The sequence below is a fragment of the Acinonyx jubatus genome, chromosome D4 (assembly GCF_027475565.1).
Source record: "Acinonyx jubatus isolate Ajub_Pintada_27869175 chromosome D4, VMU_Ajub_asm_v1.0, whole genome shotgun sequence".
NCBI classification, from domain to species: Eukaryota; Metazoa; Chordata; class Mammalia; order Carnivora; family Felidae; genus Acinonyx; species Acinonyx jubatus.
The window spans coordinates 67,618,393-67,636,598 of NC_069391.1; the positions used below are offsets into that span (position 1 = coordinate 67,618,393).

At 43.2% G+C, this 18,206-nt stretch overlaps 1 protein-coding gene across 6 annotated transcripts in view; it reads right to left on the reverse strand.

The window, feature by feature from the left end:
- Window positions 1-18,206, reverse strand: part of NTRK2 (neurotrophic receptor tyrosine kinase 2) — a 336,633-nt gene that overhangs the window by 258,763 nt on the left and 59,664 nt on the right. For all 6 annotated transcript variants that reach the window (XM_015076264.3, XM_053205197.1, XM_053205198.1 and 3 more), the window contains 3 exons: window positions 12,695-12,730; window positions 9,553-9,653; window positions 3,169-3,268 (listed from right to left, as the gene is read on the reverse strand). In XM_015076264.3, coding sequence (XP_014931750.2) covers window positions 3,169-3,268; window positions 9,553-9,653; window positions 12,695-12,730 — 237 coding nt within the window. The remainder of the gene's footprint in view (window positions 1-3,168; window positions 3,269-9,552; window positions 9,654-12,694; window positions 12,731-18,206) is intronic.

Sequence of the window (18,206 nt, forward strand, 5' to 3'; positions counted from 1 at the left end):
ACCTTCCCATGGAAGCAATGCCATCAATAACGCTTGGGTCCTCAGGTCAATCCAGAGCTTGGGTTTCCCTGTATTCTGCTGCATTGTGATTTAAAGAGGTTTCTGGTTACCCCAGGCCCTTCCAATCAACAGGCTTAAAGTATGGTTTATGATCCTGAGGCTGCTACTGTGATTGGAACGGTCGACACTGGAGCCTGAAGTCTGCGATGCCGGGATGGGCAAGAGGCCTTAAATGCCTGGTGGGTGGGTGGGTGGGCTGCCACCCTGCTCTCTCAATCTGTCTCCAGGACGAGGGAATGGGAACGGAGGTAGAATCCCCCGAAGGTGCTTATGAGGGCAAGAATTACATTTGGAATAGCTCATTTGCACATCACACAGAACGAAGGCATTGGTTCTGGCCTAGGCTATGCACATTTCACATCATCGTTACTGAGGAATCACCACTCACACGTTTCCTGGTTATTTCAGGAGGTATGATTGTGGTTTTCCATTCTTCCCTTTTTAAGGCACACGATTTTTCAGCAGTGATCCCAGCACTCATAGCATTTAAAGTACATTAACTTCTATTAATGTTTAAATACCACTTTTCATGCAGCTTCATTGGCCCTCATCTTCCCTTCTAGACCCCCCAAAATTATCAACTCAGAATCTGACTAGTAAAACAATAACTTCAGCTCAGGCCCTTTGTGTTCAAACCATGGCACAGATAGATGTGAGGTTAAAAATAGAAAAAGAAGCTATTCTAAATAAGACCATGAGTCTCCAAGACACTTTTCTTTAAAACAATTTTATTTATGTTCGGAAATAAGGGAGTGAAACATACGACATCGCAGCTACTGCCTGAAGGAAGTCATTTACTGGCTCTGGGACAAGGTTCAGCAAGATCTTTCTTACAATTCATTAAGGATACCCTTAGGTTATACATGTTCGGGAAATGTAGGTGCTTTCGCAGTAATCATCCCGAATTATCCAAATAAAAATACTGTTTCAGTCTTTGTTCTGGAGTCTCTATATGAAATATAATCTTCTCTGAAACAAATGTCTACCCTTTACTCTCTCCATCACTGCACCTCAGAGTATGTGAATGTTTACAGATCATTGTGTCAGTTGTTTTCCTTCACACAGAGCTGGGATGGGGTGCCTCCTGAATACTGTCCCTAGGGTTTCCAAAGCTTTTGTGCGGCTCCCTGTAGAACCTAGACAAATTTTCTCTCTGAAGAGCCCATGAGATGAAAGATCTCAAACTAAAACCTCAAGATGTGGGAAGTATGGTGCTCGTATCTGACTCTCTCCAGTAAAATCCCTGCTTGGAGACATCCACTCCAAATGCCTCTAAGGAAACAGAGCACCTGATCAGAATGAGGAAAACAAAATGCCACAGTGGCTGGCTGCAATGCAGAGAACAGCAGCCTAGCCTGGACCTAGGTGCCAACTGAACACAGGGACCCAGAAAGGTCTGCGAAGCAATGCCCCTCCCCCATCTTGTCCCACAGAAGGTGCTAGCCCACGTTGATCTCATAGAACGGTGATTCCCCAGGAATGCTGGTGCCACAGCAGTACCGGCATCCCATGGAAACTGTTAGAAATGCCAGGTTTCAGGCCCACCTCAGACCTATTAAATCAGAAACTCTCGGGGTGGCCCAGAAATCTGTGTTTTCACAAGCCTTCTAGGACTTGTGGATACAAAGTCAAGTGTGTAGGAGCACCTGGGTGGCTCAGTTGGTTAAGCGCCTGACTCTTGATCTCAGCTCAGGTCATGATCTCCGGGTTCCTGAGTTCAGGATTCTCTCTCTCTCCCTGCACCCACCGGTGCTTGTGCCTGTGAGTGCACGTCCTCGCTCTCTCTCTCTCTCTCTCTCTCAAAATAAATAATTTTTTTTAAACCACAAATACTTAAAAAAAAAAAAAAGTCAAATTTGTAAACCACCATTACAGGACTAATTAAAATCACCATAGTATGGTCTCTCTTCCAGGCCTTATTTATAATTGGAGAATGAGAGATCTTTTCCTTCTCCAAAAGAAATGTCAAGAAATCAGCAGGTCAAGGAATGTCACAAGGAGATTTGGGGGCTTTTCAAGGCCCAATTTACCACCACTCCTCCCTGTTCATTTCAGCTTTAGGGATTTTGATCAGGGACACCAACAGAGGGAGAGGACAGAACGTCAGAAATGGATCCACTCCACCCCAGAGCCAGGTATATGCTGGATGGCCTGCTGCTACAGAAACATCACTTCCAAATAAGTAAGGAACACGAATAGTAATTGTAATGAACCATACAGATCAAGAAAACCCGCCACATTGTCTCCAACAAAACTAAGCCACCACTAAACCTTCACAGCTTTCCCAAGCTAGTGGCCATTTATGAGAGACCACCCAAAATTCAACAATAACATGTTAGTCCATACATAAGTTTAAACTTCAGAGCAAATGCTTTTCAATCACTAAAACTCTTGGCTACTTATAGTAAAAGAACATTTTAACAAATTTTTCCCCTAAAATGAATGTTCAATCCTCTGATAGAGACCCATGGTCTATTCTTCGGCAACACAGCCACGGATTTTTTAATCGAGCGCTAGGAATCTTTCCATTAAAAAAAAAAACCAAACAAACCTCATTCACAAAGCTTCAGAGTACAGCCACAGGTTGTTCGGATTTTGCTTCCCAACACAGTTCAAATCTCAGAAGATGAGACTTTATAAAAGCAGCAGCGACAACTGCTGCATTCCACAGAATGCATTCCACAGAATGCAAAAAGCAAAAAGCATTCCACAGAAGGTCTAGAAGTCAACTGTAGAGCAGGAAGGACCTTTCTGCACAAAATACATGTCCGTAACTGGCCTACGGCCACCAAGCCTCGCCTGCCTTTCTGAAGCCAAAGGAAAACTCAGGCACTATTCGCCTATGTCATTATTAGTCACTTGATACTCAGGAAACCAGTTCTGTGTCTTCTGGGACAACTGTCCTCATTGCAAAGTGGGTACTGCTGGGTAATCAACATTATTTTGCTCTGCCTTGATTTGTAGTATCATATCCTCGTTGCTATTTTTTCAGCCTTAAAACCTAGTCATCGTAAATCTAGCTGCTTCTATCTTTAGTGGTAATTAGCATTAGTCATAAGCCAAAAAATGATTCCACATAAGAAATAAAATAAACACAACCCTTCTTACCTTTCATGCCAAACTTGGAGTGTCTTGCCAACTTCAGCAGAAACAGCATCACCAGCAGACAAAATCCCACCACAGACGCAATGACCACCACAGCATAGACCTAGAGGAAAGGAAGGGAGGGCCGTTATGACCTTGCTCATTGGTTCCTTACGTCCAGATGATGGTGATAATGACGATGACAAGTTCATATTTGCTACTTGTCCTGCCAGGAACCTTGTGTCTATCAACTCCCTTATTCCTCAACAACCCTACAATGGAATATGTAGGTCTTATTACTATCCTTACTTTACAAATGAGAAAATATAAGTTAAAGCTTATAAAAATATCAGTGTAATTGATATTATGGAGACATAGAGATACATTACTCTCTCCCCATCTGCCTATCCTCCTATCTGCCTTACCTGAAGAGAGAAGAGAAAGTATATGAAATTTGAATGACAAACTACTGTTATTTCTGAAGCGATGAAAGATACAGTGGGGTTCATTTTGCTATGCTCTCTACCATTGTGCATGTCAGAAAGTTGTCCGTAACAAACAGAGTTTTTTTTCCTAAGTTGGGTGTTGTGGCTCTTAGGAGCCAGAGTCCCCTGGAGCTGTGGCTAGGCCCAGAAGGGAGCAGGAGGGGCCCCTGCCGGTGAGTTTATTTGTGAAAGCTCATTAAGTTGCAGACTTATGATCTGCACACATTTGTGCATGTAGGGTAGAGGTCAATACAAAGTTTTTTTAAGCCCAAAAGCGTGATTCTGGCATGTAGATTATACAAGTAGAGAGAGTAGCTGCAGATCTACGTGAATCCTGCCATCACCCTAAGCGAGATCACAGAGGCACAAGTGTGTAATGTTAATGAAGTACATATTAACATTTGAGAAACCAAGATAGAAGCAGGACGATGCATCTCCTTCCATTCCCGCTGCTCATCCCAAGGTCCTGCTCCCAAGAAAAGTGTGACTTTCTAAACCAGGAAGTGGCCAATTTTGGCTGTAAAGGGTCAGACAGTAAATGCTTTAGGCTTTGGGGGCCAGAGAGTCTCTTTTGCAACCTTTCAACTGTGCTGGTATCCAGTGAAAGCACCCATAGACAACATGTAAGCAAATGGGCATGCCTGGGTGCCAATAAAACTTTATTTACAAAAACATATGACCTGTCTTGGGGGTCCACACTTAACTAAACGCTTAAGCTTCTTTGTTGCATTGAATCTGCATAATAATCCTTAAGAAAGATACTATTATCTCCATCAGTGGTAATCACTGATGCTGTTTACCCAACATTTCTGTTTCTCCCTGTGTTTCTCTTTGTAGGATTCACTGCCTGGCTTCCTCATGGTAAGGTGGGTACACGTGACCAGTTCTGGCCAATGAGGTAAGACTTGCATCCCTGGCAGTGGAGGATTCCACTGCTACTGTGAGATCTTAGACTGAGGCAGTGCTTCTCAACCAGGGATAATGTTGCGCCCAGGGGACATCTGTCGATTTGGGATCATCACAAGTAGGGGAGGGTGCTGCTAGCACCTAGTGGGTCAAGACCAGGGATGCTGCTAAACATCCCATAATGCCTAACAGCCCCCACAACAAAGAGCCATAATAATAACGGCATAATGCCAAGGCCGACAACCCTGCTCTCACTGCTTCTTTCTCTGGGCCTTCATAAATGCTAACTTTCCAAAAGTAGCTTCCTGTCCACCTAGTCTTAGAATGAGGACAAGGCTGACAGAACTCCCAGTGAATACACACAATGAAGCAAGAAAAGAACGTTTGCTGTCTGAAGCCACCAAGATTTGGGGATTTTTGTTACTGCACAGCTTATGCTGACTAATGTACACCTCAGAGTGAGAGGCAGTACAGAGTAGAGATTAGGAATAGGAGTTCCTCGTGAGTTTGAAATTTAGATTCACCACTTATTAGGTGCTTGGCCTCAGGATTACTTAATCTCTAAGCATCTCACGCTCTTCTTGTGTGAAACAGGGAATATAATCACTCTACCTAGCAGGTTCTTTAAATCCGTAGTGAGTTAATGCAGATAACGGGTTTGGAACAGAGTCCACCACAATAGATAAGAAACTGATTTGGTTATGATGATGATAAAACAGGTTTATAAAAAATTAAATACGCCACCCAAGATCACATCTTCCAAGCTTGGGATTCGAATTGAAGTCAGTCCAAGCATAAAACCTGTGATTTATCCATGATTTACTCTTTATACTATTTCTCCAAAACACATGGCTGAGAGGGAAGGCAGGATAATCAAAACACATGGCTAATCCTCCCATGACACCTTCTCTGATGTCAGATGGGGACAGCGTTAAAGAAGGCACAGGAAAGGGCACGTGCCAAGGCCTTGGCCAGAATGGAACAAAGGTGTGAGCATTCTCTCCTCTGGCACTGCGGTTGTAAGTGGCTCTCCCACAGAACACCTCTGCGAGTGTCTGCGTGCAGACTTAACTCTGTCTCTGCAGCCTACATACAAACAGAACGGCTGTGATTCCTAAAAGCTTAATTATGGATCAACGTGCTCTAACTAAGACTATTTCCCTCAAACGTACCTAATGATTTGGGTGTTTTTTATATGTTCATTTTATTTTTGAGAGAGCACGAGCTGGGGAGGGGCAGAGAGAGAAGGAACAGGGGATCCAAAGATGGGCTCCCGCTGCTGACGGCAGCGAGCCCATCAAGGGGCTCAAACTCAGGAACTGTGAGATCACGGCCTGAGCCAAAGTCAGATGCTCAACCAACTGAGCCACCTGGTGCCCCCGGGGTGGGTTTTTCATCTTTATTTCTAACTATCATTTTCATGGGAAAGAGCTCATAGTATTATAGCTCTAAGTTTCTCTATCTTATTATTAAATTTCAAACTTCTACAGCTAGAAGGGGAATAACTGCAAAAACAAGTTCAAATCCTATTTTAAAGATAAGGAAATGGGGATGGACAGATGTTAGGGGACTTGCCCTAAGCCCCCCCCCCCCAACCTCTCTGGGGAACCACAGACAGTCTCTGACCCACTTTGGAAAGTACTTGACTGGCATGCAGAAGACTTGGCCCCTATGTTCATAGGGCACTTTGCCTTTACCAGCTACGAGAGGTAACAGATGCTTCGCTTCCGCAAGCCTCCATTTCATTTGTACGTGGGGATAATAGTACCTGCCCTGACTCCTCTATTTTGTTACAGAGTGTTTAAGTCAACCTGGAAAATGGGAATGGGTTCTACTGCTGGGAATCAGTTAGTGATCTACTAGCAACTATTTAAACCTACTGAAGCAACTCTAAATGCAAAGACTCCTTTAATAAACAAAGGATCCCATGACAATGAGAAGAATTGTTTCCCCAACAATGAATTGTTTGATGAAGTTTCATGTACCATGCATATGTTGGGATGTGGGTGGTCTTTACGTGGGAGACAAGTAGGGGTAAATGTATTTGTTTGTTTAGTTGGCTGGTTAGTTGTTTGGTTGGCTGGCTGGTTTGCGGGCTGGTTGGTCGGTTGGTTGTTTGGTTGGTTAGTTGATTGGCTGGTTGATTGGTTGGTTAGCTGCTTTTTATCTGAGGGTATCTCTCAGCGTAAAACAAGGGGTCATTCCACTCAAAAAATCCAGCAAGGTGCATGAGGAGCACTTGTTGCACCAGAAAGGAGAGTGTCTGAGGCTGTCTTCCAAATGCTCTAACACCTGTAACTTTTCTATCAGTTCCCTGACTCTGAAACTCTCCTAATCTAACAATCCTCCCTGTGATCAGGGACTTTTGTTGAACAGTCCCTGATCAACATTTAATCAACATTTAATTTTTACATTTTCTTTAAAGTCTATAAAGCATTTTCTTGCACCTCTCATACAGATTTCCAGGGACCTCAGGTGGACCTGTGATGTACCAACTTTCAACAAAGATGACTTTCACTGATTTTGCCTTCCAGCGGCCCTACTGTGGACAGTTCAGCCATCACTGAGATATGCCAAATAGGGCTTAAATTTCTCATTTTCGTCTCAAAAGAGAAAACTGAAGTTGACACGTAATTTTTGGTAACTGGGATACAGACATACCTGTGGGGCTAACACACACTCCTTGGATTCCTTATGTACACAAACAACTTTCTCAAACCACGAAACATTAAGTGGTTTGGTATGAGAATAAACTGAAGCGATTGCACAAGGCAGGAAGCAGAAAACATTCTGCAGCTGATTTATTTTTCCTTGCTATTTCAATGCATTGCATATCATCATCTCTGGAAATGTGTGTGTGTGTGTGTGTGTGTGTGTGTGTGTCTCCATGTACTTACTAGATATGCATATTTTGAGTCACAGCTGAGATACATCTGTTACGAGCCTCCAGCTCCCACCACCAGGGCCCTGGTCTCAACATACATCACATCTCTTTATTACCACTCCAGACCCTCACTAATCACACTGCCTCCAATCTCACGGTTCTGCAACCCATTCCACAGCGTTTGCCATTACTCTGATCAGTCTACAATTTTTACTATCTCCTAGGTGCCAGATACTATTTGAGGGACGAGGGACACAGCTGTGAAAAACACTGACCAGGTTGCCTGGACTTAGAAAGTCACTAGAGAATCTAGGGAAGGGAAAAAAGACATTAAACAAGTAAACAATAAACAAGGAAATTAAAGACAATGACAACTGCTCAGAAGAAAATGGAACGTGGCAGCGGCTGCCTGGTAGCTAAAGCCATGGGATGACTGTGGGGAAGTGTGTGTCTTAGAGAGGGAACAGCGAATGTAAAGGGTGTGAGGCAAGAGTAAGCCTGGATGGAGCATGTGGAAGATCATTAAGAAAGACAGGTGGTAAAAACAAGGGCAGGATGGAAGGTGAAGACAGAGACACAGACACGGACAAGATATGCAGGGCCTCTTTTCTTTCACTTGCATTAGGAAGGCTCTGAGAATGACAATAAAAGTGATCTGATGTGTGCTCTTCACAGGTCACTCAGGCTGCTGTATGGAGAAAGGGCGGGAGATCACAAGATGGGAGAGGAGGGACGGGTAAAGGCCACGAAGGTCATCCAGGAACAAGCAACCATGGTAAACTTCCTCCTTGAAGGGCCAGATACTAAATATGTCCCACTTTGCAGACCACACAGTCTTTGCTGCGGCTACTCTAGCCGTCACTCTAGCACAAAAGTAGCCACGGACAATACGTAAATGGGCATGACTGTGTTCCAATAAAACTTTATTTATGGACATTGACATATGAGTTTCAGACAATGTTCATGTGTCACGAAATATCATTCATTTGTTTTCAAACCACTTAAAAACGTAAAAGCTCTTCTTAGCCTGCCGATGGTACAAAAGCAGGTCGGGAGCTGGACTTGGCCCACGGGCCATAATTTGCCAACCCCAACGGGGTTGGCCTGGGCCTGTGGCAGTGGAGGTGGGAGATACAAATGGTTCTGGAGTTTATAAGGAGGCGGAGCTCACGGCACAAGGGACTGGGTGCTCGTGACAAGTGAGGAGAAAAATGAAGGAAGCTGTTGGCGTTGGGTCTCAGCAGCTGACAGATCAACCCCACAGGAGCCCTGGGGCTCACGCGCGCCCCCTTCAGGCTCCTCCCTGCATAGTCAATCTAATCCCCTGGCTCTGTGTTTTAGAACCACATGACCTGGCACAGCCTCCACTCCAACCTTGCCCCTGACAGCCACCTTTATGCTTCACACACCTTACCTTCCGGTCAAAACCATTTTCCGGGCTGTGAACTCTTGTTCACACACCCAAAATGCCCTTTCCCTTTGGTTCCTGTCGGTCTACATGCCCGCCATCCTGCACAGCTGGAAAATGCCACCTACCCCACAAAGACACCTCTGGCTCTCCCAGCGGGAAGGAGCCGAGTGCCTGCCCCTCTATTTCCATTGCTCGCATCCCATTGCTGCTCTACCTGAATTGTAGGTGCCGGTATTTCATTCACATCTCAGGGCTCCGACTGAAGTATAAACTCCAGAAGCACAGACCTGATATTCACTCACATTTTTATATCTGCTCACTGCCAGTCGCTTCCGGAACCTACTAGAGTCCTTAAATTTAGTGGGCAATGAGACTTTTATTAAAATACTGGATAAGACAGGTGCGACGGTGTGGGAGACAGGAATAATGACACATGTCCCTAAATGAGACACTGCCCAGTTCACTAGAAAGTGATAATCTTTTAAAGGACAGACATTTAAAATAAGAACCACGAGTAACCATAGTGGCACATGAAAGGGGAAGCAAGGAAGTCAGAGGCTATCTAGCACGTTTATCACTTCTCTTAATTCTTCCAAACGTCAACACCCAATCCACACTGCGCAGTGAAAATGTCGTGTGCTGAAGTAGTTCCATCCCTCCAACATTTAAGCATCTCAAGTGCTCAGAGCCAATCTAAGAAACAGCGACTCATGGCCACTCACCGAAAGATGTTCCCGACCGCTTTTGTCTGCCACATCTGTGGAAGGGATTTCGTTACTTCTGTTCGTGGTGTCCCCAATGTCATTCGCTGCAGTCCCATAATCTTAAATTGGAGAAACGGGAAAGAGAAGGAACCATGAAGTTGTCACTAGGCTACCAACAAACATGAGATCACAGTATGACCCAGAAAAATGAAGCAAGACAAATCATAAACATAAGATTCCAAGCCACTGTCAGCCGGCTGGGGGATAGGGTCGGTGGGGGGGGGGGGGGGGGGGGTGCACGGAACATGACCCAGCTCTTGGGTTAAAGCCACTGTAGTGCTGGGATTGCATGATGCTCACATTTTACACAACCCAGATCTTTCCATCACTGGTTTGGCAGTCAAATTCTAAACCAGGTTTAGGGTTTTATTTTGTAGGTAAGAATATACCCTTTTTTTGATGAAGCATAGAATATAAATATGAAAAGGAATCGATCATCAAAGAGTCATACATTTATTGATTTGGAGGGGTCTTCAGATATGGAATCTAACTGTCAGCTTTATGGCCAAAGAAAGTCATCTGAGCAGTTAAATGACCAGTCTAAGGTTAACTGGCAAGAAGGTGGCAGAACCTCAACAGGAACCAGCCTTGACATCAGCAAACACTGATTCCAGGGAACATGCACCTTATTTGGGTAATAGGCAACCACTCAAGTCGGGCTACGGACTGACTGAGCATTGACGTGAACTTGGGTACATGTAAGAACTTTTGTGAAAAGGTCTGACTGGGGACGCCTGGGTGGCTGAGTCGGTTACGTGTCTGACTTCAGCTCAGGTCATGATCTTGTGGTCCGTGAGTTTGAGCCCTGCACCAGGCTCTGTGCTGACAGCTCAGAGCCTGAAGCCTGCTTCCGATTCTGTGTCTCCCTCTGTCTCTGCCCCTCCCCCACTTACACTCTGTCTCTGTATCTCTCAAAAATGAATAAATGTTAAAAAAATTTTTTAAATAAAAAAAAAAGGTGTGAACTGTCCACATTTCAGTTTCAGAATTAATAGATAGGGAACTGCACCAACAGTGTTTAGCATTGTGAGAATATGTTCTCACATCACCATGTCTCAAATGTCATTGCCATCTTCCGAATCAATTTTAGTCTACACAGATCAGGATGGAAATAAACAATTGGTTGTGTTGTGTTTGTGTGTGTGTCTTTGTGTGTGGGGGGGAAGTAGTGAAAGTTTTTATTAGTAATATTACATGTAAAGAGTCATAGAAAATTTTTGATAAACACTGCAAATAATGTTGCTTATCAACGTTTGGTATTTTTATTCTAAATAGATCTGGTGACTGCAATTTCCATCTTACACAAACAACCTCATTAAGTCAGCCCCAGCCACACTTTCCTAGGGAGAACTATCATGCTGGCCTTGGGGCAATAAATTTAAATTATATTTTGATGAGCCGAGTGTTCCTTTGAATGTGAATAAAAAAGTAACAGAAAAAGCATTTATTTTCTGCTTGCTGTTCCAGTCTTACTCCAAAACTACTATTACCATTTTCATTTTAAATAGACTAGAACATTAATTTCTACCAAACACTAAGAGATATCATCTATTTGCTAATTTTTGACCTCTTTATATTCTAATGAGCCACTCATACAAAATCAAATCATTAAAGTCTCTATAGTTTGATATCATGACATTTTTTGGCCCAAAGATCCAAAGTGGGACCGGAAGCCAATGGGAAGATAGCATTTTTAAAGTCTTGAACTTACTGGAAAGGAGTCCAAAACATTATTTTAAAATGTAAAATCACAATTCAAATATACCTCTCTGTGATACAATTTGAGATACTCTTTCTTTAAACTGAATGGGGACGAATAAAAACAAAAATATGCAAATCATATACACAAAATCATCTGAACAACAACTTGAAGGAAATACAGTTTAACATGCATAAAACAGGTAAAGATAATATGATTCCCTAATCAAAATTAGCTCAAGTTAAATACACACACGTAACAAACATACAAATATAGAATCACTTTATAAAAACAAAATGTCAATGTGTACATAAAACTAAAGAATCGAATATTGAATATTTAATGACATTTTAACCAAGGTAACTTTTAATCAGTCTTAAATTTTGAGACAAGTCTTGAAATTGAGCTTGCCACTTCCCCCAAACAAGGCAAGGCCTCCTGGTCATGAAGGAGGTCTGGAAATCTGTTAAAGATGGATTTTTCACCCCTAGTCAAACATCCCTGGGACCCCATTAAAATAGCAAAGTACAGAGGAGACATCCAGCTAAAAGCTAATGCAGTCTACCTTCTGGATTCTCCCTTTCCGCATTCCTAAGAGAACCCCATTTTATTCAAGGCTTCACTGACATTCTCTGAGGAAGCTGGTCTAAACTTCAGGGATGGCTCCAGTTAGCCAAGGGTTAACCATTCCCTCTTAGCAGTAATGGAGGCAAGAATGGACCATGACCCCCTGGGTCGTGAATCAGATTCAAGGAGGACCGATGGAGATTTCTGGGAAAGGTCCCTTTCTTCTGGAATGCTTTCAGAAGCTCTTCCATTTCTCCCAACAATGCGAGCAACAGCGGCCCCTCTGCCGGCATCATCTTAAAACCATGAGGGAAACCAGCCTTCCGCGAAGTGGGCACAGTGTGCAGGGGGAGTGTAAAGATGAAAAAACTTGGGTACCTGACGACATGGTTGAGCTGCTGATTTAACCAAACCTAAAAACATGCCCTACTTTTGAGGTTCCTGTTTGTGAGCCAAACTTCCTTATTATACAAGAAACACAATTCTGAATTGGGTTTACTGTCAGAGCCAGAAACTGATACACCTCCCTTTTCTTGGTAGTCATGGCTTTTAAACAGGTAATTAGTTCCCAATTATAGAAACAAAATGTCTGTTACAGTGGAATGGATTCACTACTTCCAAGAACAGAGCATGAGAGAGAAAATGCTATTTACAAGCACTGTAAATACCAAGGGAAAACAGCCATCAATATTGAATGATTTTTGAAATATTGTGGCCTATGTAATGCTTGAAGTGTATATTTAACTGAGCTTAAAGGTCCTCTTTTAGTTGATTCATTTCATCTCAGACAAACATTTTGAAACAAATACAAAATAAAGACAACAGGATAGCTACCTTCATAAATTACATCAGGATAATTTGGGTTGGCACCTAAAAGGCAAAACAAAGCAAAGATTCGTAAGTATGCATTCAGAGTTAATACTAAGTATACCCACTAAAATGGGTTAAATATATATCGAGGATTTTACAGTTGAATAGGTTGTTTTATAGGATGAGTACACAAAACCTGAAACTCTTGGTTTGCTCCTTGTTAGCTGTTTCCCTCCCCAGTCCCCAGAGCCCCCATCCCTTCAAAACAAGAAAAGAAAAGAAATCACTATAGCTGGACAAACTTCAGCGATCAATGTGTTATGACCGTTTCTATTATACCATTGGCCATTTTAACTGCATTTCTGGTACTTTTTTTCATTCCAGGGACAGACCATCTCCACACCATGTTCAACAACAAAAGATAAAGACTCTGGTGGTTTGGGTGTTACTTGCAAAGTGTATTTTGGAAGGTCTATTTGCTTTCACAAACATGTTATTAACCAGCCTGAAATAATGATACTAATGCACGGTTTTGCTCTCTACTTGGTGTTTTTTGGGGGGGGGGGGAGGGGGTTGCCAAGGCTTAATAAATAAACCTTTTCTTTGCCTTTAATATAACACAGAAAAATATATATACTTTCTCTATTGAAATGATTTATGTGTAAGAGATCACAAATAAACGTTACGTTTGTTATGTCAGGGACAAATGCAAAAGCACAGCCACTTAATTTGGGGGTGGGGCGGAGATTCTTTAGGCACCAAGACGATAGGAATACTCAGTTTTAAAATATTCCCGTGAAAATTTGCAAAAACATGTTGATTTTTTTTTTAAATCTACATCAACAGGAACTGGTGACAAAACCAGCTGTTCCTTACTCTCCAATCAGAACGAACTGGGTCTCTACATGAAAGCCTACTTGGAAATAAAATTAAAACTTGATACAACCTTTACGTGATTAGGAAATAAATTTCCAATTCTACTTCCTCTCCTTTTAGCCTTCACGTACTTACTTGTAAACTATAAAGCTTATTCAGGTCTCATTTCATTTCTAAACCCTTAGCAGAAAAGTATCCTTTCAGATAAAGGGGAACTTGAGCCAATTTTCTGTTCGTGTATTCGCTAGGAAATGATCATAAGTTTGTCTAAATGAAGAATCAGATAAACACGGCCCTAACATTCAAATCAGAATTTCAACACAGTTCAACTCACAGAATCTGTAGTTTAGCAGGGGAAACACTAAGTAGATTGCTGTGCACGTCAAGTCAGGGATGCTACATACTGCTGAGCATTCCATGCTTGGTATAACTCTAGGGGGCGCCATTTAGACTGTACTCTATGTGAACCGAAATTGTGCAGCGCACAACCAGTGCCACATATGAGTTGGCCCTGCGTCAATACATGCAAAGTCATCGATTCCAGTATATTTCAATAGTATTTTGAGTTTCAGTACCTCCAACACCACTTCAAAGTACTCTTGAGTTACAATTTGTTAATATGTATTGTCAGAATTATTTGTAGTGGATATGCTCTTCCTGAGAAGGGCCTTGAAGGCTGCCTTGCAATTTGAGGGATAATTTGGTGGATAAAGCAGCATAAAATCCCAGTGGTAGCCCTGGTGATGTCATATGCAGGGCACCCACCCACCTGCAGAAATCCTTTCCCTTTGCAAAGTCCTGGGAACAAGGGGTGTCCTATCACTGTGACTATTGCATACCCCTACTGAAGGAAAGGTTATGTAATCCCAAGTGAGCAAGTCATTCTTTGAACTGCTCGGTAATCCATTACTTAAGAAGATCCCACTCTGTGCCCTCAATATACAGGTCTGCACCTGCAAGGGTACCTGTCCACCAGAGTCCACACTCGCCTTCTAGACCTCACTTCAGGACCCAGGACCCAGATTTCCTTCCCCACACACCACACACACACACACACACACACACACACACACACTTCCTAGGACTAGCTAGCTTTTTCCCCGCATCTGTCAGCCCACAGGTGGCCACACCATCAGTCTGAGCACCTTCTGACCCAAGACCCAGGAGAGGGGTGAGGGCCGAGCAAGGGCAGGTGAGCTGAGGTGTCCATATGCACCCTCTTTGCCTCTCATCTACCTCTCACCATACAATCGGAGGCACAGGGCAGGGGCTATGACCAGGAACCAGCTCTACCAAAACCACTATGTTCCAGCATGGAAGTCCAAGAATCAGGGAGAATTTGATCCTCAAACCTACCCTTCCAGGTCATTATAAACATGTATTTTCCAAGGTAGATAGATAGAACCTATTTGATTTAGCAATTCATTAACTTGACTCATATTTTTAAAGTTATTGAATGCAAGTATACAGACTTTCATTTGTACTACGTTGACCCACCATCTCAGACTCTCTGAGACTGAGGACATAGTTTGTCCAAGAATGGGGGCTTTCCCCAGACATAGGACTTTTGGTGTAAAAACTAGGAGTAGTCAGTCACCCCGATTTGTCCTCAGGTTCTCAGGGACCCCACAGAGACCACCTTCCTTTACACATGCAATCCCGTAAGAAAGTAAAAAGACTGAGGATTCAGAGTCAGATTTATGTAGACCACACATTGGAAGGGCTGCAGGGACTGTGACTGATATACAGGTGTAATCAGCCTTGTCAGAGAAAGGGAACCCCCCCTATTACTCACACAAGGCCCCCAGGAACATCCAGAACATCAGATCAAGTCAAGGCAGCAGATATCAGGTATAGAAAAAGGATCTGGGGTGGGCTCAAAAGTAAACAGGTTAGCCCATAACCTGGAAAACTGATCTTTTTCCAGACTTAGAATTCGTATCGGTGGATGCCTTTCCTACCAAGTTCACCAGCAAAACCGTTAGGTCACATCTACACTGTCAGAAGACTACTATATTTTCCTAACTTCATTTTTTCGAGATGTATGAGAAGTACTGTCACTTTCCTTTCATTGTCAGGAATACTCAAATTTAGCGCAAGATTACAAAACTCACGGTAAGACAATGTGGGAGGAACAATAAGGTGTTCCCTCTCCCCCCCGCCCCGCCAACCATACCATACTGTGTCTGATGAAGGTCCACTCGCTACAATAAAGAAATGTCTCTGTGTAAAAAGGTTTAAGAAGCTGGTGCCTGGGAAGATACACAGACCTAAAGTTCATGAAAAACAAGGGTCACGGCACTCCAGCTAATCCCAGCTCATCAAACAGAATTTTGCTTCTAGCAACTTCTCAGTCAAGTTAACCTCCCGTGGTGTTTATACTCCAATTGTAGGGCAGTTGTTAACATGATGTTAAATGCAGACATGGGACAAAGTTACCGCTTCTTTCTTAGACTTCTGGCAATGGTCATATTGGGAAAATATCCTGCCATTTTTAAGTCTAATTTCTAAGTGGCTTAAATATGTTCATTATATATCATTATGTATAAGGGTAAAAATGCCTGTTTGAGATATTCAGGACTAAAAGGTGGACGAGGAAAGGCAAACAAAAGCTGGCCCAGAGAGAGTGAATGACTGGTGAATGAGTAATGTGCTTGCTTACACGGGGCATCTGAGCAGAGTTCTGCTTCCTTGAATACCATCCCCGTTGCTCGTCAAGCAAGAAATCTCAGATTTAGGCAGCAGGAGGCGGCATTAAGCCCTAAAGCTTCATGTTGAAAACCACCGGAATAAAATATGGGAATTTCCAGAAAAAAAAATAAATAAATAAATGAATGAATAAATAAATAAATAAGGAAACTCAGGGACTCCATCAACCCCACTCCATTCCAGACAAGCAGCGGGCCACTTTCTACCCCCATCCCCCCACCACCCCCCCCCCCCCCGGCTGGCTCCAGTGTGGAAACAGCAGCTACTCCCCAGCCCAAAGAAAGTGCACGCCAGGCACAAATGGTTGCTTGTCTCATGTTCCAAGTCCATTTTCTGAAGAGTTTGTGGAGCGTCGGCAGACGCTACACTCATTTGTGCTTGGCCCTTGACCTAAGGCGTGTTGTCAGGATTTGGGGACCACTACTAACAGGTGCAGCCCGAAGCACTCCCAGTGAAAACCCTGGGGACTGTCCTGTGGCCACACGCACTCCAGACAGAGCTCCAGATGGCGCGTGTGATGTCTGCACCTCCACAAGACAGACCTCAGGGACGTTAAAGGTTTCTAAGCATGGATGATACTGTCACTTTCTCCCCAACAATATCAAACCAAAGCCCCTCACCATCCCCCATGCTAAACTGCTTTTAAAGAGAGGGCTTTGGAGCTTCTATATTCTAATCTGTTATAGCTCATGAGTAAATCTTCTGACTCCATGTAAGTCTTTATGAGTAAAACTCCATGGCTTTTTAACTGTTAAGACTCCACTATTAAAGGAAAAGCACACATGTAGGATAAAGAAAAATTGTGGAAGGGCAGGTAGGCTTCCCTTTCCATCCCACTGCAAAGATGGAAGTAATGATGGAGGCCAGGAGACACATCTGTTTCCTTCCTTTCAGCGTTCAGTTTCTCTCTAATGTCTTAAAAAAAAGAGAGAGAGAATTCTCTCTCAAATCTATTTTCAGACTCTGCTTAGTGTGATCGTGAAAAATATTTCAAAGAATTCCATACGATAAAGAAATAGCAAATGATTCGTTCTTTTCAAATCAACCGTCCCGTCCTTGGTTTGTCAACAGTGTTGTGTAACTCGTGGAAGTCCCTCCTTCTGACTTCCAGATACCTCTCCTCTTCCTTTTCTGAACGGCAGGGCCCCAACACACTAGGGGTTCAGATGTCCGGGTTTCATTTTTGGCTGAACCACTAACGTGCCATGCAGCATCAGGGGGTCTCTTCACTTTTCCTGTGACAAAGGAATGTTCCATACCTCAGGAGAGGATAACAGCATTGGCTCTGGCAACCCGTCAGGAGCTTTGGGAAGCATAATTAATTAACGTTAGTACTCTTGAGACCTAAAGAACTATTTAAGTATAAATCTTAATTATCACGATTATTAAGAGCCTATAGCCAAACCATAGTCTTCTCGGTTATTTAAGACAGAAAAGCAGGTCAAACTTTCCTTTCCTTCCGCTCCCAGGACAAGAAACGGGTCCCGACAAAGGGCCAGAGAGCAAGTCGTGGGGGGGCTTTATATTTTCTTAAAGTGTAACATTTAGAGAAATTTCCTCTCCCTACATTCTTTGGCCCAAGTACACCAAATCTAAATCTGCCAGTTTGGGGGCAACTCTAAGTACTGCAGAGAGCTCCAGTTCATCCAGACGTCATGAATCTCTTGATAAAACAGCACGAATGAGAAGCTGTGGGGAAAAATCTTCCAATATTTATAGTTTGCTCCCGACGCACACTGTGCATAGGAGGCAAGTGCTCCCGAATTAGGAAGCATAAGTCACTCACTCCCACTGCTTGTGTGAATGAGCATTCTTGAGCTGTGACATTCTTCCTGAATGAGTGGGCCACAGAGACACTCTTTATGTACTGCCTGAAGAATGGGAAGCTTTAGAGCACGGGTATTTTATCACCCAGTGCTCGGGCTAGGCTTGTGCCAAGCCTAAAGTATTA